Genomic DNA, 24,072 nt, shown 5'->3' on the forward strand with positions numbered 1-24,072 from the left:
CCCGCGCAGACAAAGACATTCCACAGTCCCTGCCCCCTCCGCGCACTCGGCCAGAAGGGGGAGGAGACACGTGTCCCGCTAGCGCCGAGTCACGTGGAAAAGAAAACGAACGAAGCCGGAGCCACCCGCGCACGCGCACAAACCTTAGGCCTAGCGGGCTCAGAGGGAAATGAGGAGTGGGGAGGCGACTTCCTCGGGCGCCTAGGTGGTGCGCAGGCGCTGTGACTCCACTAGGGACTTTGTTCTCCGCGGATAAACCCAAGGGCGGTGCCGGTGGCTGGCTGCGCACGCGCGCCGCCTCATTTCCGGTGCTCTCTTTTGCTGGGTCGCTCGGGTCGGCTTCGGTCGCGATCGCCCAGGCTCTCCCACCTTCGCCAACCGCCGCTCGGGCCTCTGCAGCTGCCGCGTCTCTTCCTCGATCCGTTGACCGCACGTCCTCCCAAATGCAGCGCCGGGACGATCCCGCCGCGCGCATGAGCCGGTCCTCGGGCCGCAGTGGCTCCATGGACCCTTCAGGTGCCCATCCCTCAGTGCGTCAGACACCGTCTCGGCAGCCCCCGCTGCCTCACCGGTCCCGGGGAGGCGGAGGAGGATCCCGGGGGGGCGCCCGGGCCTCGCCCGCCACGCAGCCGCCACCGCTGCTGCCGCCCTCGGCCACCGGTCCCGATGCGACAGTAGGTCCAGCGCCGACCCCGCTGCTGCCCCCCTCAGCCACTGCCTCCGTTAAAATGGAGCCAGAGAACAAGTACCTGCCCGAGCTTATGGCCGAGAAGGACTCGCTGGACCCGTCCTTCACTCACGCCATGCAGTTGCTGACGGCAGGTGAGCGGGCCGCCCGGCCACCCGGGGGCGTGGGTGGCAGCGGCTTTGTTCCTCTCGCTTCCCGCCCCCTCGGGACCGAGGCATTCGTGAACTCCCCTACTCTTATCTTCGGGAACCTGGTTTCCAAAGCCTCATTCTTTCGCAGGGTGCGAGGGAGAATTTCTAGGCTGCAGTGGAGGCCCGAAGGCGGCTTGGCGATCTCTTAGCGCAGAGATCTTGATGGATGGTGCTGAGCTCTCCGTCACCCTTCCAACCCTTCCCTTTCCCACCTCTTGCAGCTGCCCCGCGCTCTGAGTGCTCAGATTCTTCCAGAAATGAATGTTTATTTCCCTGTTCTCCCAAAGGGAAAGAAAGCCTTTTCGATTGCAGGTGGTGGGTGGTGTAAGAGATGAAGACACAGCCCGGTTGGAGAGGGACCGTGGGAGGGAGGGCCGAGGTGAGGCTGGAGTGCCCTGTCCAGCGCGCCGTCTACTGTGGGGTCCGGTCGGACTTAGCGGTAACTGGAGCTTAAGTTTCCCCCAGGTAGGAGCGACCTGTGGGAATCCGAGCTTGAGGTTTTCCGAATGAGATTTCCGACTTCGGCTGATAAAATGATTAATTGCGACAAGCCAAAAGGTTGGCCCCCTTTATTTTATGATGTGCGTTCACCTTCATCATTCAAGAAGGAAAAATAACCCTAGAGACAGTGAAATGAGATGAGAGAGAGAGGGAAGGAACTCCAGGATGGTTTGCTTGCCGTTTCCAAATGAGATTGAGAGAAGTTTCGCGATGCTTGTACGTGAAAGGCTCGATCTTTTTGGTTTTTTCTATTGGTTTCAGTTGTGAACTAGAGATCAGGAATGGTAGTCTTTGTTCTCTGTCTGTAGACTGGCATTCCTTTCCTGATCGGCCCTGGCCAAGCATCTAGTCGCTCAGATTTGCCTTGCTTCTCGTTAAGACATTTTAGTAAGTATTTCTTATGATACGTAAATTTTCCTAAGTAGAAATTCACAGCCTTTAACACTAAATGAGTAGTTGGACTCTGATCAGATTGATATAAAAGGCAGATCATTATGAAAATATCGTTTCCCTCCCTTTTGTTCTCTATCTTCCAGCATTGGTAAGGAGTCTAGTTTTCAACACCGTAAACTAAAGTACGTGGGGGTCAAGAATAAAAACTTTTTGATAAACTGCTTACATTTTTTTAACTCACTGTTTTGCTGCCCTGTCCACCCATCCACATTGTTTGAAACATTAATGTTTATTGTGTTCTTCTGGCAGGTTCTTTGAGGGCAGTAATTGCTTTTCATCTTTAAATTTTTCACAATCCCTTGCATATAGCAAACACCAAATATGTCTGATTGAATCTGAAAAAATGTACATGCAGATTTAGGAATGTCAGACTGATTGGTAAAGCTTGACCTGATATTCTAATTTTTATTTACCCAAATCTTCAAATAATCAGTCCAGATAACATGTATGAGGAAAAGAAAGTAACAAATTTTAGAACTTCAAGGTGTTGGCTTTGGTTTAAAATTCTGATCCTTAACTAGTTACATGGCTTTGGGAAACTGAACCTCAGTAATCTCATCTGTAGAGTGGGAATGATGAGTTATGAAGGTTAAATGATGTGTAAAAGCACTATCACAGCTCTCTTTGACCTATAATCATTAAGTAATAATTTGTCACCTCAGCTGTCTTCTAGCTGTAAATCCACGGTACCCAACAAGGTATGAAACTCAGGATATTTTTTGCCTTTGTAACCGAACATCAGGCATCCAGTGTGGTGGTCATCTCTTAAGCAAAAGGTGGTTTCTTAGGGTAACCATCAAAAACTATTGATCCTCAAAAGTTAGTTATAATTTTCACCCTCCCTGCCTGCATTGCTTAACTTCTACCAAAAGAGTGCCTTTTAATTTTTTAACTTTGGCTTTTTTGATGTCTCCCCCCCCCCTTTTTTTTTTTTTAACCAAACTCAAATTTTAACTAGAGAGATGGGATTGAGGTACTACTGGCTCAGTGAAAGAACAGAATTGGGATACTTCTTAGCATGGATAAGTCTTGATCTATGTTGGGTGCAGCTTTTAGGGTATTTCTAAATGATCTGGAAAAGACAGATTCTGAGAACATGGAATAGTACGTAGTAGTATATGATGAGGACACATGTAAGAAAAATGTAGCTATAACAATTAGGTGCCAGGCACTGGTCTGAGTGCTTTACATTAAATATTTAATTTTCGTGGTAACACTGTAAGGAAGTTACTCTTACCCTTATTTTCACCTATTAGGAAACCGGGGTACACAGACGAAATAATTTGCTGAAGGTAGCAAAGTTAGTAAGCAACATAGCCAGAATTTGAACTCAGTCTGAGTCTAGAACTCTAGGTCCACACACTTATACCTCCCTTCCCCCCACCTGCTACAATTTGTACTTAAAAATTAAGGCCTAGTTGGATAAAGTATTAAAAATAAAATCTGTTTGAAAGCATCGGAGAGCTAACAGGACAGTGAAGATGATGAGGCCAAAATGCAGAAGAATAAAACTCAGAGAGTAGAGGCCAGCACTTGGGACAACGACTCCCCCAGGCACCTCTGCCCATTCCCAAAAGGTGTCACAAGACTTAGGCAACTCTTCCTACACTGCCCACCTTTTCTCTCTGACCTTTTACCAGCTTTGTATTATTTTGACCTTATCAGCATCTTGTGAAGGATATACTCTATTTGTTGACCACCCCTTCTCATTCACGACTAGGTCAGCTTCAAAAGGGCAGAGATATTTTCTGCTTTGTTCACCAGTGCATCTCCTGTGCCTAGAAGAGTGCTGCACAGGGTGACCTCTTACTGAGTATTTAATGAATGCTCACATTCATTATGTGATGAAAAAATATGGACACAATTTTAAAGGATGTAGATGTTGAATACAAACTTCTGTATTAGGCAAATTGATATTGAACTATGATGGCAATTAAATACAAGGACTCAAAGTCAACATTTAGAAAATTTCTGAAAGAAAGAAATCCATTTTGTGTTAATATATTTATGTGATAAACGTGAATTCTTTTAATACATATTGATGTTCATTTTCTACTTCCTACTATTGAAAAAAAAAAAAGAACCCGTTGCTGTTGAGTAGATTTTGACTCATAGCAACCCCCTAGGAGAGAGTAGAACTTCTCCATAGGGTTTACAAGGAGCGCCTGGTGGATTCAAACTGCCGACCTTTTAGTTAGCAGCAGTAGTTCCTAACCACTGCGCCACCAGGGTTTCCATCCTGTTAATAGAAAAATACATATACAAGCTCAGGAATAAGTAAACACTTTGAGTAGATGACCAATTCCCAGAAGATCTTGAAAGGATACTCAGAAATCCATCCTTTGAAAGCACGTAACATTGAAAACTTGAAAGTAGTTGATTGAAAACTTGAAAATAGTTTATTGTTTATGTTACAGAGAGGTATGGAGACCTTCTCGGTTCGTTCTACGGGGCTAGCAAAATCTATTAAAACTAGAAAGTGTTTAATGAGAAACTAATTTGCTCTGTAAACCTTCATCTAAAATACAATTTTAAAAAAAAAGGTGGAAAAAAACCTGGAAAGTGGAACTGCAGAAGAGTTATACACCATGTATATACGTATAAATATTACAAAAGAAAGGCAAAATTAATCACTCTCTGCAACATCATGATTGTTTACCTAGAAAAGTGGTCAGTAATGAGGCTAATTACAAGATAAAGATAAACATGTCAGTAGGTTTCTCATATATAAGCAAATAGCCGGCTAAAGTAGAAATGAACAAAAGGATCAAATTTTTAGAATAATATAAAATACCATGAGATAAGCAATAAAAATTGGTTCAAGAATGTATGTGAATATTCATAACAAATAATAACAATAACATTAAACTTTTGTAGTGCATATTAACATGTGCTACTCGTTTATGGTCATTATTTCCATCCTCCTGGCCATGCAATGAAGCAGGAAGATTTTTTATCCCAATATTAGTGTTGTTAGTTGCCGTCAAGTCTACTCCAACTCGTGGCAATCCCATGTGTGCACAGTGGAACAGATCAAGTTTTCAAGGCTGTGACCTTTCAGAAGCAGATCGCGGGGCCTGTCTCTCAAGGTGCCTCCGGGCAGGTTCCCACCACCAACCTTTCAGCTAGTAGATGAGTGCTTAACTGTTTGCACCACCCAAGGACTCCTATCCCATTATTACAGATGAAGAATATTCCATCACATGGCTAGTGTGATTGAATTAAAATTTTGCTGAGGGAGATAAACGAAGATCTGAATAAATAGAGAAATAAGCTATGTCCTTGGGGAGAACAGGGAACTAGTGTTAGAAAGATGACAGTACTCTTAAACTGTTGATTTTGTGCATTTTCCAAACAAATTCCAACTGGATTTATTTTTTTAATTTGACATTTTGAATATAAAGTAGCTAAAAGTTTTTAAAAGAGCAAATGAAGGTAAATAAAAATTTTCGAGATTGGAAATAATAAAAACTTGCTACATTGACAAAAACTAAGTCAAACAACACTTAAGACTTGAGCGGATGTAAACTAGAAGGAGCTCTTAAACATATGTTGGTGGAAGTGTGAATTAGTACAACCACTTTGGATGACAGTTGGGTGTTTCCTCAGAAACCTGAGCATTCACATTCCTTAAAACTCAGCAACTCCATTCCAAGAAATACGTCCAGAGAAACTTGCACATGAGCATCTCATTCATAAAGCAATGTGCCTTGCCCACAAAATAGTGCAACTTGTTCTACCATTGATTGGACACTGTGATATATTCACAAAATGGAATACTTACACAGCAATGAAAATGAATGAACTATAGCTACATGCAAGAACATAGAGAAATCTTAAAAAATCAAATGTTAGGTGAAAAAATTAGGTCCCAGATAACTACATGCAGTTCAGTACTATTTATATTGAATGTAAATACTAGCAAGATTAAGCACAATATCGTTAAACATGCATGTTTCTGTGATAAAGCAGTTTCCTTCAGAACCAAACATGCTTACTATATGACTCAGCAATTGCAGTCTTAGGCATTTATTCCAGATAAATTAAAACTTTTGTTTACACAAAACCTGTACACAAATGTTCATAGAAGCTTTTTTTTTTTTTTTTTTTTTTGGTAATAGTGAAAACTAAAAAGCCAAACGCCACCATCGAGTGAATAGTTAAACTGCGGTCCATATGTGCCATTGACTACTGCTCGGCAAGAAAAAGAAATGAACTATTGATAGACTCAACAACTTGGGTAGATCTCAAGAGAATTAATACTAAGTGAAAAAAGTCAATTTTAAAAGGCTACATGCAGTATGATTGCATTTATATAACATTTTTGAAATGAAATAATACAGATGGAGAATACAGGTTGCTGGTAGTTAGGAAGGGGACAGGGAGGTGTAGGTGACTGGCTCTAAAAGGGTAGCATGAGGGATTCTTTTGATGGAAATCATCTATATCTTGACTGGTAGTGGTCACATGAATCTATACATGTGATAAAATTGTGTAGAATTAAACACATGCAAATAAGTGCATGTAAAATCTAAATAGACTCAGTGGATTGTACTAATGTTAATTTTCTGGTAGTTAAATATTGTGCTGTAGATATGCAGGGTGTTACCATGGGAAAAACTGGGTAAAGGTTATACAGGATCTCTGCATATAAAACTAAAACTATTTCAAAGTTAAAAAAAAAAAAAAAACTTTTCTTTTTTTTTTTTTTTTTAAAGAAAAAATGATGTCCTAAGCTCTAAATTGCGCCCTAAGGAAGAGATTTGGGACCACAGTCGTTATGCTATTAACAAGGTTTGCCACCATCCTGGAATGTGAGACTTGAGCCCGTAAGAGTACTCTTAACCCAGGCTTTAGATTTTTCAAACCAACACCCACCTTTATCCACCCTTAGCCAAAATTGTATATAAAATATTGGGGATTTGCATCTTTTTCTGGTGAGCTAGTCTATAGATTTCATCAGGTTCTCAAAGGAGCCCATGACCCAAAAAAAGATTAAGAATATTTTGTTCCAGTACTGTCACTTAAAACAAGAAGTAATTTGATAAATGAAAGGATTTTTTTTTTTCCCACAAAAATAGTAAGCTTAGTGGACTTGTAATTCCAAAAGGTGGTACCATCAGAAAAGGTATAGGGTAGAGAATTATAAATTTGAGGATGCTGAATTCATATGGGTTTGGTTTGAAATTAATATGAATTGTTAAGAGAAGTTGCTGGGTGTTAGTGGTGAATTTCCTTCACTAAGCAAAACATTTATAGGCGCCTGTTGTATATTAAGGAGCCCTGGTGGCACAGTGGTGAAGCACTGAGCTGCTAACGCAGAAGTTGGCGGTTGGAGTCGACCAGCTGCTCTGCAGGAGAAGGATGTGGCAGTCTGCTTCTGTACAGATTTACAGCTTTGGAGACCCCGTGGCGTGGTTCTTCTCTGCTGGGTTGGAATTGACTGGATGGCAGTGGGTTTGCTTTGGTTGTGTATTAGGCACTCTCCTAAGAACTGTAGACACTCAGTTAAGTAAGGCAAGGGGTACTGTGGTGCTAGATACGGGAACCAAATGTGTGGAGAGTGGAAGACTGCATGACCCCCTACCCTTTGGAGCAGGTATCTTTGAATCTTGCTCTCCTGGAAACACTATCTTTGGGTGATTTAGAAAATCTTGACTATTGCCTTGTTCCTTAAGCAATGCTTATGGAACGTTCGGTTAATGAAATATATCTGGTAATCTGTTTTAGTTAAGCCAGTTCAGTTGATAAAGTTTGTATATAATTTTTTTAAACTTCCCTAATGTTAACTGTCCCCCACGAGTCTGTCAGTTTGTCGTACTGTGGGGGCTTGTGTGTTGCTCTGATGCTGGAAGCTATGTCACCGGTATTCAGATACCAGCAGGGTCACCCACGGAGGACAGGTTTCAGCTGAGCTTCCAGACTAAGACAGAGTAGGAAGAAGGACCTGGCAGTCTACTTCTGAAAAGCATTAGCCAATGAAAACCTTATGAATAGCAGCAGAACATTGTCTGATACAGTGCTGGAAGATGAGCCCTCCAGGTTGGAAGGCGCTCAAAAGATGACTGGGGAAGAGCTGCCTCCTCAAAGTAGAGTCGACCTTAATGACATGGATGGAGTAAAGCTTTCGGGACCTTCATTTGCTGATGTGGCACGACTCAAAATGAGAAGAAACAGCTGCAAACATGCATTAATAATTGGAACCTAGAATGTACAAAGTATGAATCTAGGAAAATTGGAAATCCTCAAAAATGAAATGGAACGCATAAACATCGATATCCTAGGCATTAGTGAGTTGAAATGGACTGTATTGGCCATCTTGAATCAGAGAATCTTATAGTTTACTCTGCTGGGAATGACAGCTCAAAGAGGAATGGTGTTGCATTCATTGTCAAAAAGAACGTTTCAAGATCTGTCCTGAAGTACAACGCTGTCAGTGATAGGATAATATCCATACACCTTCAAGGAAGACCAGTTAATACGACTATTATTCAAATTTACACACCAACCACTAGGGCCAAAGATGAAGAAGTAGAAGATTTTTATCAGCTGTTGCAGTCTGAAATTGATCGAACATGCAATCAAGATGCATTGATAATTACTGGCAATTGGAATGCGAAAGTTGGAAACAAAGGAGAAGGATCAGTAGTTGGAAAATATGGCCTTGGTGATAGAAACAATGCCGGAGATCAAATGATAGAATTTTGCAAGACCAACGACTTCTTCATTGCTAATACCTTCTTTCACCAACATAAACGGCAACTATACACATGGACCTCGCCAGATGGAACACACAGAAATCAAATTGACTACATCTGTGGAAAGAGATGATGGAAAAGCTCAATATTATCAGTCAGAACAAGGCCAGGGGCTGACTGTGGAACAGACCATCAATTGCTCATATGCAAGTTAAAGATGAAACTGAAGAAAATCAGAGCAAGTCCAGGAGAGCCAAAATATGACCTTGAGTATATCCCACCTGAATTTAGAGACAGTCTCAAGAATAGATTTGATGCATTGAACACTAGTGACTGAAGACCAGACGAGTTGTGGAATGACATCAAGGATATCATCCATGAAAAAAGCAAGAGGTCACTGAAAAGACAGGAAAGAAAGAAAGGACCAAGATGGATGTCAGAGGAGACTCTGAAACTTGCTCTTGTGCGTCAAGCAGCTAAAGCAAAAGGAAGGATACATGAAGTAAAAGAACTGAACAGAAGATTTCAAAGGACCTCTCGAGAAGACAAAGTATTATAATGACGTGCAAAGAGCTGGAGAGGGAAAACCAAAGGGGAAGAACACGCTCGGCGATTTTCAAGCTGAAGTAACTGAAGAAAAAATTCAAGCCTCAAGTTGCAATAGTGAAGGATTACATGGGGAAGATATTAAATGATGCAGGAAGCATCAAAAGAAGATGGAAGGAATACACAGAGCCACTATACCAAAAAGAATTAGTCAATATTCAACCATTTCAAGAGGTGGCGTATGATCGGGAACCGATGGTACTGAAGGAAGAAGTCCAAGCTGCTCTGAAGGCATTGGCGAAAAACAAGGCTCCAGGAATTGATGGAATATCAATTGAGATGTTTCAACAAACAGATGCAGCGCTGGAGGTGCTCACTCGTCTATGCCAAGAAATATGGAAGACAGCTTCCTGGCCAACTGACTGGAAGAGATGCATATTTATGCCTATTCCTAAGAAAGGTGGTCCAACCGAATGTCGAAATTATAGAATAATATCATTAATATCACACGCAAGCAAAATTCTGAATATCATTCAAAAACGGCTGCAGCAGTGTATCGACAGGGAACTGCCAGAAATTCAGGCCTGTTTCAGAAGAGGACGTGGAACCAGGGATATCATTGCTGATGTCAGATGGATCCTGGCTGAAAGCAGAGAATACCAGAAGGATGTTTACCTGTGTTTTATTGACTATGCAAAGGCATTTGACTGTGTGGATCATAACAAACTATGGATAATGCTGCGAAGAATGGGAATTCCAGAGCACTTGATTGTGCTCATGAGGAACCTGTACATAGATCAAGAGGCAGTTGTTCAGACAGAACAAGGGGATACTGATTGGTTTAAAGTCAGGAGAGGTGTGCGTCAGGGTTGTATTCTTTCACCATACCTATTCAATCTGTATGCTGAGCAAATACGAGAAGCTGGACTATATGAAGAACGGGGCATCAGGATTGGAGGAAGACTCATTAACAACCTGCGTTATGCAGATGACACAACCTTGCTTGCTGAAAGTGAAGAATACTTGAAGCACTTACTAATGGAGATCAAAGACCGCAGCCTTCAGTATGGATTACACCTCAACATAAAACAAAAATCCTCACAACTGGACCAATGAGCAACATCATGATAAAGGGAGAAAAGATTGAAGTTGTCAAGGATTTCATTTTACTTGGATCCACAATCAACAGCCATGGAAGCAGCAGTCAAGAAATCAAATTTGCATTGGGCAAATCTGCAAAGGACCTCTTCAAAGTGTTGAAGAGCAAAGATGTCACCCTGAGGACTAAGGTGCGCCTGACCCAAGCCATGGTGTTTTTAGTCGCATCATATGCATGTGAAAGCTGGACAATGAATAAGGTAGACTGAAGAAAGTTGACTCCTTTGGATTGTGGTGTTGGCGAAGAATAGTGAGTATACCGTGGACTGCCAGAAGAACGAACAAATCTGTATTAGAAGTACAACCAGAATGCTCCTTAGAAGCAAGGAGGGCGAGACTGCGTCTTACATACTTTGGACATGTTGTCAGGAGGGATGAGTCCCTGGAGAAGGACATGCTTGGCAGAGTACAGGGTCAGCGGAAAAGAGGAAGACCCTCAATGAGGTGGATTGACACAGTGGCTGCAGCAATGAACTCAAGCATAACAACGATTGTAAGGATGGCGCAGGACCGGGCAGTGTTTCATTCTGTTCTGCATAGGGTCGCTATGAGTCGGAACCGACTCGACGGCACCCAACAACAACAACATTAACTGTTGTTTTTAAACCTTTTTTCACTAAACCTTTTTGAATGTACTTATGAATATGTCCAAGGCTGGGACACTGAAGCTGTAGCTGGTTGTGGAGAAAAGATGGCAGGATAAATGTTTAAAATTTTCACTTAAGACCATTTCTTTCTTGGCTGGAACCTATTTTCTATCCAGTTCTAAGCCTTGCTGACTCCCCATCTAACTCATGTTATGGTATTTATATTTTGGCTCAACTTTATTACTCCCATGCCAGTGAAACAGATTTTGTGTTTTGCAGACAAAACGAATCAAAACCAAATTGTAAGTTAACAAATATTTATTTAAACATCCACTCTATGCCAGATGCATTATCTTCAATCATTACACATCATACCAGGTAGATGTCATTAACTTCTCCCCCTTCCTTTTTGTATTATCCCATTTTTAAAAGCAAGAAGACTGAAAGGTTAAATGATTTGCCCAAAGTCATACACCAAACATCTAGCAGAGCTGGGAATCAAACCCACTTCTGTTTAGTTTTAAAACCCATGGTCTTTCCTCTGGACCTCTTCAACCTTGAGAGCTTAGTCTGGTTGTAATAAGACCCACGAAACCAGGTAAGATCCAAGTTATAGCAAGAGATAGCAGTAAAGGAAATGTCACAAAGTTGGTTGAATTTCCTGTGACTGGTGTTAGAAGTGACCTGGTTTTAAATATTTTGTCACTAACTAGATTTTGATATTGGACAAGTTATATTACTTTTCTGAGCCCAGATTTCTTCATCTATTAAATGAGAATAATACTGGTTATAAGGATTAAATGAAATAATACAAAATTCCTGACACAGAAAAAAAAAAACTGGATATGGTTATTTTAAGGGTTTGGCCAGGAAACAAATGGATCACTTCTCTGTGTTGTTTACACCTCAGATTTTCTTTCCTTAGTTGTTGGGATATCCAGGGTCTCCCAGAGGCCCGGGCAAAGATCACTTAAAGGAATAGGTTTCAAAAAAGTTGTCTAGAAAGTACTTTCACCTGAGGGAAAGTCATTTTTAGGAAACTTCTTCATTTTATTTTTGTTTTCTCATTACAATCAGCTCTAGCCCTCTAAGGGAAGTTAAGCTAAGGAGAGAAGTACAGAGTTGAAAAAGAAAAGTTATTAGGGAACTGAACATATAAAAAAAAGGCACCCACAAAGCCCTTTTGTTGTCTTTAGGCTGCATGACTGTGTCTGAGTGTGTAGACTGTACTTCCCAAAATTTTATTAAAATCAGTCCTTCCTTAAATAAATTGTTCCCCTTGTTGATAGGAAACAGCATAAGTAACAGAAAATGCATGAGGATTTAATCCTTATTCAGGTACTTTAACAGACCTGGGGATGGTTATTTAACTTTTCTGAGTTTCCTTTCGTCATCTGTAAAATGGGGATAGTACCACCTATTCACTGAGTATTTTGTTTGTTTATGATAAATATATTTGTACAGTGTTTGATACATGTAGACACTGGATAATTGTTTAGTCTTCTCCCCTCCTAAACATGAAAGATAACCCTTCTTGAAGGCTCAAGTCACTTAGTCTTTTGCTTTCTAGGGTAAAATCCCCTAATACTTCTATCTTTTTAATTCTCTCTCAGTTTTAAATCATCATTCTCTGAAAATGTTTTCATATTCTCAAAATAATTTTGAGAAAAATTTTATAAAAGGATTCTAATTAGGATCTGAGTAGTTCAGAAAATAGCAGAAGGATACAAGTTATAGGAAGGGTGTGAATTCACAGTGCACGTTATATTGCATATAAACGAACCTTTCTACTGGGTTCAGTTTTGGAGTCCTGCTCCTGTAGGGGAATACAGCATATTAACAGACTTTGAGTCTTACCTCTTGCACTAGCCAAGAAGGGTTTCTGGAAAATGGTATACAATATAGCTGAAGGGCCTGATGAGATGATAAAATCCGTTGCCATCAAGTTGATTGCAACTCATAGCAACCCTGTAGGACAAGGCAGAGCTGCCCCGTAGAGTTTCCAATGCCGTAAATCTTTGCAGAAGCAGATTACCACATCTTTCTCTCCGAGCTGCTGGTGGGTTCAAACCCTGGACCTCCTGGCTATCAGCTGAGTATATAACCACTGCACCACTAGGGCAATTAGAAAACACAAACAAAGTGTCATAGATTAAATGAGCTATTATGTAATTTGTTCCACTTTGTTACAAGCTGTGCAGTGATGTTTTCAGATAAGAATTGTGGAGTCTTTGTTCCTGTAGGACTTTTTAGGGTTGAGTACCCAGCTTTCCAGCTTGGAAACTGAAGAAGAGGTGTATTCAGGTGTTAGGCTCAGAAGGAGTGACCAGGAAAAGTTAATATTAGCAGTAGGCGGGGAGGGGTAGAGTTCCGGGTATACCACCAATAAAACAGTAAACACAGGGTGTTGAATGAAGCATTTGGTCTGTTAAATTGTAAGGTCAAATTTGTTTTCTATTCCAAGCAATGAAATACAAGATTGTGAAGAGCTCTGTTATTTACAGTTCTTTTCATAGGAATAAGGGTTTAGTTAAGAATATTTACAAATACGCTTAGCAGTTTCAATTGTCAGGAAACAAGAGAGCATATGCTCTCAGGCATAAGTAGGTCAGTTAGCTCTCTGTATACTACAACATCTGACATAACATTTAACAAAAGCCTTCAGTTTGAAGTTTTGAACTCTTAGGAAGTCTGTCAGAGTCAAAGCTTTCCTTCATCTGTATACTTCACTGCTGGACTTAATCTAAAAGTTATTTTTAAAAACTGTTAAGGGCATAGAGTTTGGGAGTGTGTTTGAGATAGGGTATCTTTGTATCTGAGACTGGTGGTTTTCAACGTGTTGTCCCTAGACTAGCAACGGAAGCATCACTTGGCAACTTGTTAGACATGCAAATTCCTAACACAAATCCCAGACCTACTGAATCAGAAATCTGGGGCAGAGCCCAGCAATCTAGTTTAACAAGCCTTCCAGTTGATTTTGATGCATACTGAAGTTTGAGAACCCTTTCCTTGTCTCTGTTAGAGCCAGGACTGCAAACCAGTTCCTGGTTCAAACCCCTGCTGAGAATTTGCATTTCTAACAAGTTCCCAGGTGGTGCTAATGCTGCTGGTTAGGGACCAGTTCTGGGAACCATTAGTACAGCAGTTATTCTCAAAATTTATTATATGTGAGAATCACCTAGGAATCTTGTTAAAATGTAGATTCTGATTCGGTATATCTGGGGGTGGAAATTAAAATTCTCAGTAGGGGTTTGAACCAATTCGATTCCCTGGTTAGAGCTCCTATCATAGCACTTAACTTACTTCTTTTCCACCCCCATAGCCCAGAAACTCCAGTATGTAAACATAGAATAGAGACAATGTTGTACTTGCCTTTGTTGTACCTCCTGTACTTTGCAAAGTAGGTGCCTGGCCCTTAGTAAACAATCACACATGTATCTCAGTTAATCTGCTTCTGTATAGGAAGCTCAGTATTTGCAGTCACTTAATGATCAAATGATTGAAGTTCCTTAATTGTAGGCAATCTTCTCCCAGTTGGATACGCAGGTTCCATCTGATCAGGGCTAAAGAAACTTCTGTCTTTATAGCAACCACATGAAATACTGTCTTTATTTTACAAATGATAAAACCAAAATTCAAAGAAATCAAGTAACTATTCTAAGTTCATACAACTAGTAAGAGGCAGAGTCAGGAACCAGGTCTTTAAGACTGTTTAAGAATTGCCACCTAAAGCACTACTGTCACCGTGAGATATTAACAGGATTCATCAAGATATGAGTGTACTTTTTTGTGATATAAATTTTTATTTACTTATTTTTTTAGTTCTTTTATCCTCTTTTCCCCTGTCACTATCATTAGTTTGTTTAATTAGGTTATTCTTAAACATTCGAATGTCTCTTTTTAGAGGCTCCAGGTAGGGGTGGAAAAACAAACTGCTACAGAAGCCAACTTTGGGTTTCCTATTCAACCTCATTTAGCTTTGGCGCTTTCCACTGGTCTCTCCCTGAAATCAGTACTATCATCTGAAGTATTTGGCCTCATTCATACAGTAAGCAAACTTGTAAACTTGCCTTTATTTACCAGAGCAAAAATAAATTGAATTCTCTTTGTCTCACTCAGAAATTGAAAAGATTCAGAAAGGGGATTCAAAAAAGGACGATGAGGAGAATTACTTGGATTTATTTTCTCACAAGAACATGAAACTGAAGGAGCGGGTATTGATACCTGTCAAGCAGTATCCCAAGGTAAGGCAGAAAGTACATTGCTCCTTTGAGTTATCTTTATAGGTATGAGAGTTATGGGCTGTAATAAAGACTTTTGGGAGTTGTGATATAGCAGAAGCTTAAGCCTGTGAAGCTTCTTTTCCATGCTTGCAGTTCTTGTTTCTGGCACCGGTTGTGGATCTAAGTCAATGATAACATAGCCATAGCCAGGAAAGAAGTATAATCTTATTATCAGAAAGAACTCCTTTCTCAAGTGTTCAGGTTTTGCTGAAGGTTTAAAGAAAAAAAAAATTGAACCCTGAAGAGTTGCTCTCTTTCAAAAGATTGGCCCAAAATCATTGTGGTTAAGTGCTGTTGAGTCGGTTCTGACTCAGTGACTCTTTGTACAACAGAATGAAACACTGCCCGGTCCTGCACCATCCTCACAATCACTGATATGCTTGAGCCCATTATTGCAGCCACTGTGTCAATCTGTCTCGTTGAGAGTCTTCCTCTTTTTCACTGACCGTGTACTTTACCAAGCATGATATCCTTCTCCAGGGGCTGGTCCCTCCTGACAACATGACCAAAGTATGTGAGATGAAGTCTTGCCATCCTTGCTTTTAATGAGCATTCTGGCTATACATCTTCCAAGACAGATTTGTTTGTTTGTTGCCATCCGTGGTGTATTCAGTATTCCTCACCAATGCCATAATTCAAAGGCATCAGTTCTTCTTTGGTTTTCCTTATTCATGGTCCAGCTTTTGCATGCATATGAGGCGATTGAAAATATCTTGGTTTAGGTCAGTACACCTCAGTTCTCAAAGTGACGTCTTTGCTTTTTAACACTTTAAAGAGGTCTTTTACAGCAGATTTGCCCAACGCGATATGTTGTTTGATACCTTGACTGCTGCTTCCATGGGCATTGATTAGCTCTAAATAAAAGGAAATGTTCAGTAACACAAATCTTTGAACTGGATGAAGTTAATTTTCTTACCCAAAAGTTTACTTTTAAGCAAATACTTTCTTCTTTATTTTTGGGAAAGCAAAGTTACATTTATATTGATAGTAAGTTATATTTAACTTACTAAACTAATGCTGCCAAAGGGTGCCATGTGTCTGTTTTGCTCTGAGGTCACTGCCCTGAAAACATTTATGTATGGTAAGTACTAAGGGTTGCAGTATGATATGAAAAGAGCACCAGACTGCATCAGGAAACTCAAATTCAGGTCTTGGAACTGCTGCTTCCTAGACAAGTAACCTTCCGTTAATCCCTTTTATCAGTACATTCTCAGTATGTCCTTCAGTAAAATGGGAATGGTAAAACTCTCTATTTTACAGGGTGGTTGGAGATTAAATGAGATAATATATATAGAAATATTTTATAGGAACGTGTGTATTTAGAGACCTCCTCTTTTGTTTTCTGTCAGTTTAATTTTGTGGGGAAGATCCTTGGACCACAAGGGAATACAATCAAAAGACTTCAGGAAGAGACTGGTGCAAAGATCTCTGTGTTGGGAAAGGGCTCAATGAGAGACAAAGCCAAGGTAAGCTTAGCATTGGTGAGATGAGGATGCCCTGGTGCGTTCTATAGCACAGTATGGATGTCTTACAGAAGCAGGCATTTTATGTAGGTACAGAATGTGACTCCTTTGAGTTGGGTGCAAGAGATTGTAGACCAAGTTAATTTACTTGCTTTGCAACCCTGGAAGCACTAAGGTGTGCCCCAGCGAATGTTTTTTTTCTGACTTTTGACTGCATGGTAATGGAAAGAGCAGTAGCAATTTTGGCATCAGTGAGGTTAGCTATGAAAACTTGGAAGGAGAGCTGAATGTACCCAGACTAAAGGCTGTAAAATGTGACTGGCACATCTCCTTTCAGTAACACTGATGAGAGCAATAATGTTTTGAGTGTAGGTGAATTTGAGGATTGGTTAGTTGTTTTGTTTTCCAGCCATTTGGAATATGAGGCCTGCTAAATGAATGTGTACCAAAGGGAAACAATCAGTAATTCTGACAACAGAATCAAATGCTTCTTTTTTTGCCCCCAAGCCAAACATCCCCATATAATGTGTACTCTTTGCAAGTGCCAAGAAAGTTTCCACCAAAACAGAGTAGTCTTAGTCTTGTAGAGTCAACTTTTTAGATGAGGCATTACCTGCTACAGTTTAAAAGCTTTCATGCCACCTTTAAGCAGCCTAATTGACAAACATTGTTTTCTCAGACCGTTTTCTTTTGTCCAGAGGACAGATAGGAATCCAGTTAAGGCTGAAGTATGTTAGTCTAACTAATGAGACATACATGAACTTTTCTGTCAGTCCTGACATCTTTTCTCTCCCAGAACTCCCCCAATCAGATAAGCAGAGCTGGTGATTAGCAGCTCTACCTGGTATTTAAAAACAACTGCTTGGCAAATAGCTATTCTCTGAATGGAGACTGGAATTTTTTTCTCTTTCATGCCTTTTATTAAGAGCCCCAGTTGACACCTAGGGATTCAAGGCAGCAGTTAACTATTAGCAGCAGACCACGTGAAGGTCTAGCAGTTTGTGCAAATTGCTATTCCAGAGCTTGTTTTACTTTCTTTATAAACTTTACTGTTTTTCTTAGATATTGGGGTTATTTCTTGCTGACCCTTTGGCCTACAGGTACAGGTGTGATGTTTGTCTGCATTTTTTCACAGGAGGAAGAGCTGCGCAAAGGTGGAGACCCCAAATATGCACACTTGAATATGGACCTGCATGTCTTCATTGAAGTCTTTGGACCCCCATGTGAGGCTTATGCTCTTATGGCCCATGCGATGGAGGAAGTCAAGAAGTTTCTAGTACCAGTAAGGAAGTCCATATCCTGTATTTTCTAAGCAAGGGAGAGCTGGGCTCTTGTGCTGTTGCTAAGGCAGGGGTTCTTAACCAGGGTCTGCATAGAACTTGTATACTAAATGCTGCAGTTAAAACATTTATTTTTCTGAGGTGGGCCGTTATTTGTACCTAGTTCTCGAAGCACTGTGCACAAGTGCTCTTGGGGTGTGTATTTGCCTGTGATAGAGCCCATGTTGAGCTGTTATTGTGCCCCAAGGGCACTCCACCCCTCGTCTAAAGTGCTTTTCGTTTTGTGCCAGTATCTGTTGTCAATATCTTGGGTCTGCAGTGTATCCAGCATTCTAATATCCAGTTAGCATAGATTTAACAAGCTTAATATTTTAATACTTCTGTGAAACCAGGAGGATGTGATAGGAAAAAGACTAACCTGGATCCCTGTACTCAAGGGGTTTATCCTTTAGACTCTAAAGAGTTTAGAAGGTAACAGCAAAAAAATTATAGAACCCAGTATTAATGGATTAAATTCTGACCTGGTGCATTCAGGAAATTGTCTCCTAGAGGAGTTTACTCAAGTAGGGCTTGGTTTGGAAGAGTCATAATTATTAGAGGTTGGCTGTTGATATTAAACAGATTGGTGTGTGGCTTCTTTCAGATTTTAACTGAGACCCAGGAAGAGTTGGGACAGGCCAGGTTATCTGCCTTGGTAATTACTACTTAGAAAATGGTGCTGTTTTACAAGCAAGGCCTGGTGATTGTTAGAGTTAACATGCTACTGCTGAACATTTAATACCAAAGGTGAATCTGGAACCTTAGGATTTGGAATACTTTTCAGCTAGAATTGAGCAAGTTTCATGTTTTCATCAGTAAAACTAAGAGGAGGTGAGGGACAATATTTGCTTCTCTCACATGTAAAATGAAGGAGTTGGAACTAGATGTGGTGTCAAAGGATGCGAGAATTGGTAGAGCAACAATTTATAGGCAGTGTGTCCCCATAATGCTGAGCTCCAGAGATTCCAGCACTGTCTCAAATGTCTCAGCATCTGCTTTGCTTCCAAGAACTTCATCTTCACTGGAAGGCTCAAAATGAAACAGCCAATTTAAAATGTCCTAGAGAAAATCTCAGAGCAGGTAAATTTTCCCTGGGAGGATTCTCTTTACTCTTTTTGAGGTGTTCTGTTAAAGCATCCTGAGCTACCCAAATTCTGAAGGACTGCAGAGGAAATGCCCACCTCCTTTTTATTATTGTCTCCAGCATATTTCTCAGAAGGGATAGTTTACAAGGCTTCCATGTAAGTAGATCTTTAAAAAAGATGCCTGCCAGGGAGACCTGGGTTTCCTTAGTGTTGTTGTGGCAGTTGGAGAAATCTGAGTAAATGGGCTGGCGTTGGTTACCTCTTTCTCCAGTGTAAGTCTAAAGTAGCAATGGTGTGTAAGGTAGGGGCAGGCGGAGAGTTGAGGGAGGCATCTCCGTAGTGACTGTTGTTGTTAGGTGCCATCAAGTCGATTCTGACCCTGTGTACAACAGAATGAAACGCTGCCTGGTCCTGCGCCATCCTCACAATCGTTTCTGTGTTTTAGCCCATCGTTGAAACCACTGTGTCAATCTTTCTGATTGAGGATCTTCCTCATTTGCACTGACCCTCTACTTTACCAAGCCTGATGTCCCTCTCCAGGGCTTATTCCCTCTTGATAACATATACAAAGTACATGAGATGAAGTCTTGCCATCCTCACTTCTAAGGCATTCTGGCTGTACTTCTTCCAAGACAGGTTTGTTCGTTCTTCTGGCAGTCCATGGTATATTCAGTATTCTTCGCCAACACCATAATTCAAAGGCATCAATTCTTCTTTGGTTTTCCTTATTCATTGTTCAGCTTTCACATGCATGTGAGGCAGGGTCAGGTGCACCTTAGTCCTCAAGGTGATGTCTTTGCTTAATAACACTTGAAGGAGGTCTTTTTGTAGCAGATTGACCCAATGCAATTTGTCATTTGATTTCTTGACTGCTGCTTCCATGGGCATTAACTGTGGATCCAAGTAAAATGAGATCCTTGGTAACTTCTATCTTTTCTCCATTTATCATGATGTTGCTTATTGGTCCAGTTGTGGGGATTTTTTATTTCCTTATGTTGAGCTATATAATTCATACTGAAGGCTGTAGTCTTTGATCTTTATCAGTAAGTGCTTCAAGTCCTCTTCACTTGGAGCGAGCAAGGTTGTGTCTGTCATCTGCATATTGCAGGTTGTTAATGAGTCTTCCTCCAATCCTGATGCTACGTTCTTCACGTAATCCAGCTTCTCGGATTATTTGCTCAGCATACAGATTGAATAAGTGTGGTAAAAGTATGCAATGCTGACACGCACTTTTCCTGATTTTAAACCATGCAGTATCCCCTTGTTCTGTTCAAATGACTGCCTCTTGGTCTGTGTACAGGTTCCATGTGAGCACAATTAAGTGTTCTGGAATTCCCATTATTCTCAGTGTTATTCATAATTTGTTATGATCCACACAGTCAAATGCCTTTGCATAGTCAATAAAACACAGGTAAACATCTTTCTGGTGTTCTTTGCTTTCAGTCAATATCCATCTGTAGTAATTAGAATCTTCTGTTCTCGAAGCTGTGAAAATTTATAAAGTAGTAAGAATGAATATTTCTGATCAGGAAATGCATGGAAAGATTTGCAGATGACTTTTGAGTCATCTGTATAGAGGCCAATTCTTCCCTCTTACGAAGAGAAAAAAGTGAACCTATTTTTGCATCTGTAACCAGGCCCCTCCATTTCCTCTTAAAACCATTAACTGTAACAGAGGCTTCATGGTACAGTAGGAAGAGCACTGTACTAGAAATTGTATCTGGGTCATCTTGGACAATTTATTTCACCTTTCTGAGCCTCAGGTTCCTTCTTCGTCCCAAACATTTGTTAAGCATTTGCTCTATACCTAATACTATGCTTGGGTCTGAATTTACAAAGATGGCTCCTAAATATCTCATCATCTAGTGAGGAAGACACAGGCAGTTCTGAAATAATGATGTGGTAAGGGTTTGGGTATAGAAAATTACAGGGTGTTGTGAGAGAAGAGAAGGATGGCATCAAGACAACGTTTTTCAAAAGAGGTGATATTTTAGTTAAGTCTTGTAAGGGTAAGTTAGAGTCCCTTAGGTGGACAGAAAAGGCAATAATACAGTCTAATGATTCAAAGCCTAGATTTTAGAGACAGATAATTCTGAATTTACATCTAGAGTCTGCCACTTAATAGCTCTATATCCTTGGACTGGTTGCTTTATACTCCCTGATTCTGTTTTCCCGACTGTAAATGGGGTGATCTTCAAGATTATTTTGAAGATTAAAAAATCTATGTGAAGCTTATTATGTAGTGCCCAGCACATAGAGCTCAATTAATAATAGTGACTCTTAATACTCCAGGATGCAGAAACTATTTTCAAAGAATGGTTGTATGAGAGTATGCCAGGCTCTTAACTACAAGTTGTTCAGCATGGTTTGAGAGGACATTGTATATGGAGAGAATAGAGAAGTGATCTGGAGAGCTAGGCAGGGACCACATCATGAAGAGCTTCATCTGAATAATGAGGGGTCTGCCATCAAGACTTTCCTCAGAAAGGTGACAGACAGGGTGCCATTTGATTTCATCAGGGAATGAATGGCCTGAGACTTCATCTGGGCTTTGAAAGTGGTTCTTAGTGTCCAAGGCTCATGTGGGCTGGATAACTTCTCCACAGAAGGTGGGAATGTTACACAACATTCCTTGTTATCTCCAATTCCCAGGATATGATGGATGACATCTGTCAAGAGCAATTTCTAGAACTGTCCTACTTGAATGGAGTACCTGAGCCTACTCGTGGACGTGGGGTGCCAGTGAGAGGCCGGGGAGCTGCGCCTCCCCCTCCACCTGTTCCCAGGTAAAAATAATGGAAATAAATAGAAATGGCATGTAAATTTGACTGCTAGTACCATCTCTCTCAGTGGTGTTTTTATCCACAGCTTAGGAGAGGCCTCGATATTTGTATGTTTCATTGAGTCTAATTTTAGATCTTGAGTACCTTCGCCATAGTCAAGTGCTATAGTCCTGCTAAAAATTTTGGTCTTAATTTTGGGCAGTCCTAGCATTTTTGAATGGTCTCTGAGTTTAGAATTTTATCTTTTGTGATTGCCCTTTATGGAGTGTTCAGACTCCACACCTGCCCAAGGCAGCACATGGATGATGAGACATCCACAAGTCCAATATGAGACCTGAGGAATCTTCAGTGTGGGTCCTTCAGCCACCTGTATATTCCTCTCTGCTTTAGTAAGTCTAGTTAGTTAAGACTTGGTAAGTCTACCTAGCTCCAGAATCTGAACTTGAAAGTAGCTTATTTATAAAAAGCTCCACCTAAATAAGCTTTCTTTTTGCAGGGGCCGAGGTGTTGGACCACCTCGGGGGGCATTGGTGCGTGGTACACCCGTGAGAGGAACCATCACCAGAGGCACCACTGTGGCTCGAGGAGTGCCACCCCCACCTACTGTGAGGGGTGCTCCAACACCGAGAGCACGGACAGCTGGCATCCAGAGAATACCTCTGCCTCCACCCCCTGCGCCAGAAACATATGAAGACTATGTAAGAAATTTGAACGTCGTGCCATTTCTCAATACCTAGAAGGTTGCCAAAGGAAGTTGAACGACAGGGCCTTGGCCCTTGATAATAGATGGCAGGGACTGCCTGTAAGATTTGGAATCTACACATCTCTCTAGCAGTTAGCATTGAACTGTGAAAAGATTTTTCCATTTTAGGCGTGGTTTACTATTTGTGTATAGATGAAACAGAAAATAAGCTGTGTGCCTTAAGGTACAATGTTTTACTAGTTTCCCACAATATCTACTGGTAATACTAAGGCTCAATATTATACTTTACTTCTTACCCATTCTTGTCTGGTGGCATATCACATGAAGGTTTTTTGTTTTAAGTAACATTGTCTCTCTCGACTATTCCAAAATGGGTGTTAAAAACATTTTGGAGGGAAATTTTCTTTTTTGTTAATCTAGAAACCTGCCATACCTGTATGAGATGCAGTTGCCTTCTCTACTTTCTGTGATTCTAACTTTTTTTTTTTTTTTTTCATTTTATTTGTTCTAGGGATATGATGATACATATGCAGAACAGAGTTATGAAGGCTACGAAGGCTACTACAGCCAAAGCCAAGGGTGAGTTAGGCAATAGAAATGCTATTTCACGTCCCAGTGAAGGATGGGGACAGAGTTTGAGAAACTGAGAGATTGAAGCGTCACAAATCTCGGGAGCTCACCTTTTGAGGGTATATAACTCTGCTTTTGACATCCATGAGGCTCTCACTTGGATCTGCAAGTTTGAGTAACTTTGGATCTTAAATTATAGCTTAAAATCTAGAAATAGTAAATGAAAAATTCCTGATCTGTGACTGCATGGAAACAAAGGAAAATGCCTTTAAATTATTTTGATTTATTATTTTAAAATATTATAGCCACACTTAAGTTGCATAAAATTTTAAAAGGACACTAGAATCCCAGTATCATAAGTTAAGTATTTTGTTTTCCACATATCCTCTTAAAAACATTTGTGTGTGTGTGTGTGTGAATATATATCAATTATTTGAGATTAAAGAGCCCTGGTGCCCCATTGGTTAAAGCGATCAACTCCTAACCAAAAGGTTAGCATTTGAAACCACCAATGCTTCCACAGGAGAAAGATGTGGCAGCCTGCTTCCATAGAGATTTACAGCCTTGGAAACCCTGTGAGGTCACTATGAGTCAGAATCGACTCAGAGACAGTGGGTTTGGTTTTGGTTGGATCTGAGATTAATTGGAAAAAAAAAAAAAAAAGCCTCTCATAATTCTACAGTGGGGACAGAACAGTTCTTTTCATGTTTGTTTATTCTTTTCGAGTGTTGAGCCATATGAATATGTATGTATGTACACCGATTAAGATGGCCAACTTTGAATTGTGCCTTCTCTCTTTAAATTGTATGGTATCCATTTTTTTTTTGGTACAGCTAATGAGTACATAGCATATACATGGTTATATTTTTTTTTACAGCTGGGTAGTATATGTGTGTTTTGGAAATATTTTGTGGTTTTGGGATGGGGCAAAGTAAACATTTTCCTGTATTGACACAGTAAAACAGCTAAGATATGGAGGCATTTGGGAGGAAGGTTAAACTAAAACAGTTACTCTATAGCTTTCTAACATTCTGTGTTTGGCTT

General features: G+C 40.5%; 1 protein-coding gene across 2 annotated transcripts in view; it reads left to right on the plus strand.

The window, feature by feature from the left end:
• Positions 1 to 236: 236 nt before the first annotated feature.
• Positions 237 to 24,072, plus strand: part of KHDRBS1 (KH RNA binding domain containing, signal transduction associated 1) — a 45,228-nt gene continuing 21,392 nt past the window's right edge. For both annotated transcript variants that reach the window (XR_007516584.1, XM_049878591.1), the window contains exons 1-7: positions 237 to 822; positions 14,942 to 15,066; positions 16,455 to 16,571; positions 17,704 to 17,850; positions 21,625 to 21,758; positions 22,252 to 22,453; positions 22,970 to 23,037. Coding sequence is in view for 1 of the 2 variants with exons in the window: in XM_049878591.1 (XP_049734548.1) it covers positions 444 to 822; positions 14,942 to 15,066; positions 16,455 to 16,571; positions 17,704 to 17,850; positions 21,625 to 21,758; positions 22,252 to 22,453; positions 22,970 to 23,037 (1,172 nt within the window). In the remaining variant the exon portion in view is untranslated. The remainder of the gene's footprint in view (positions 823 to 14,941; positions 15,067 to 16,454; positions 16,572 to 17,703; positions 17,851 to 21,624; positions 21,759 to 22,251; positions 22,454 to 22,969; positions 23,038 to 24,072) is intronic.

The sequence above is a fragment of the Elephas maximus genome, chromosome 3 (genome assembly GCF_024166365.1).
Source record: "Elephas maximus indicus isolate mEleMax1 chromosome 3, mEleMax1 primary haplotype, whole genome shotgun sequence".
NCBI lineage: Eukaryota > Metazoa > Chordata > Mammalia > Proboscidea > Elephantidae > Elephas > Elephas maximus.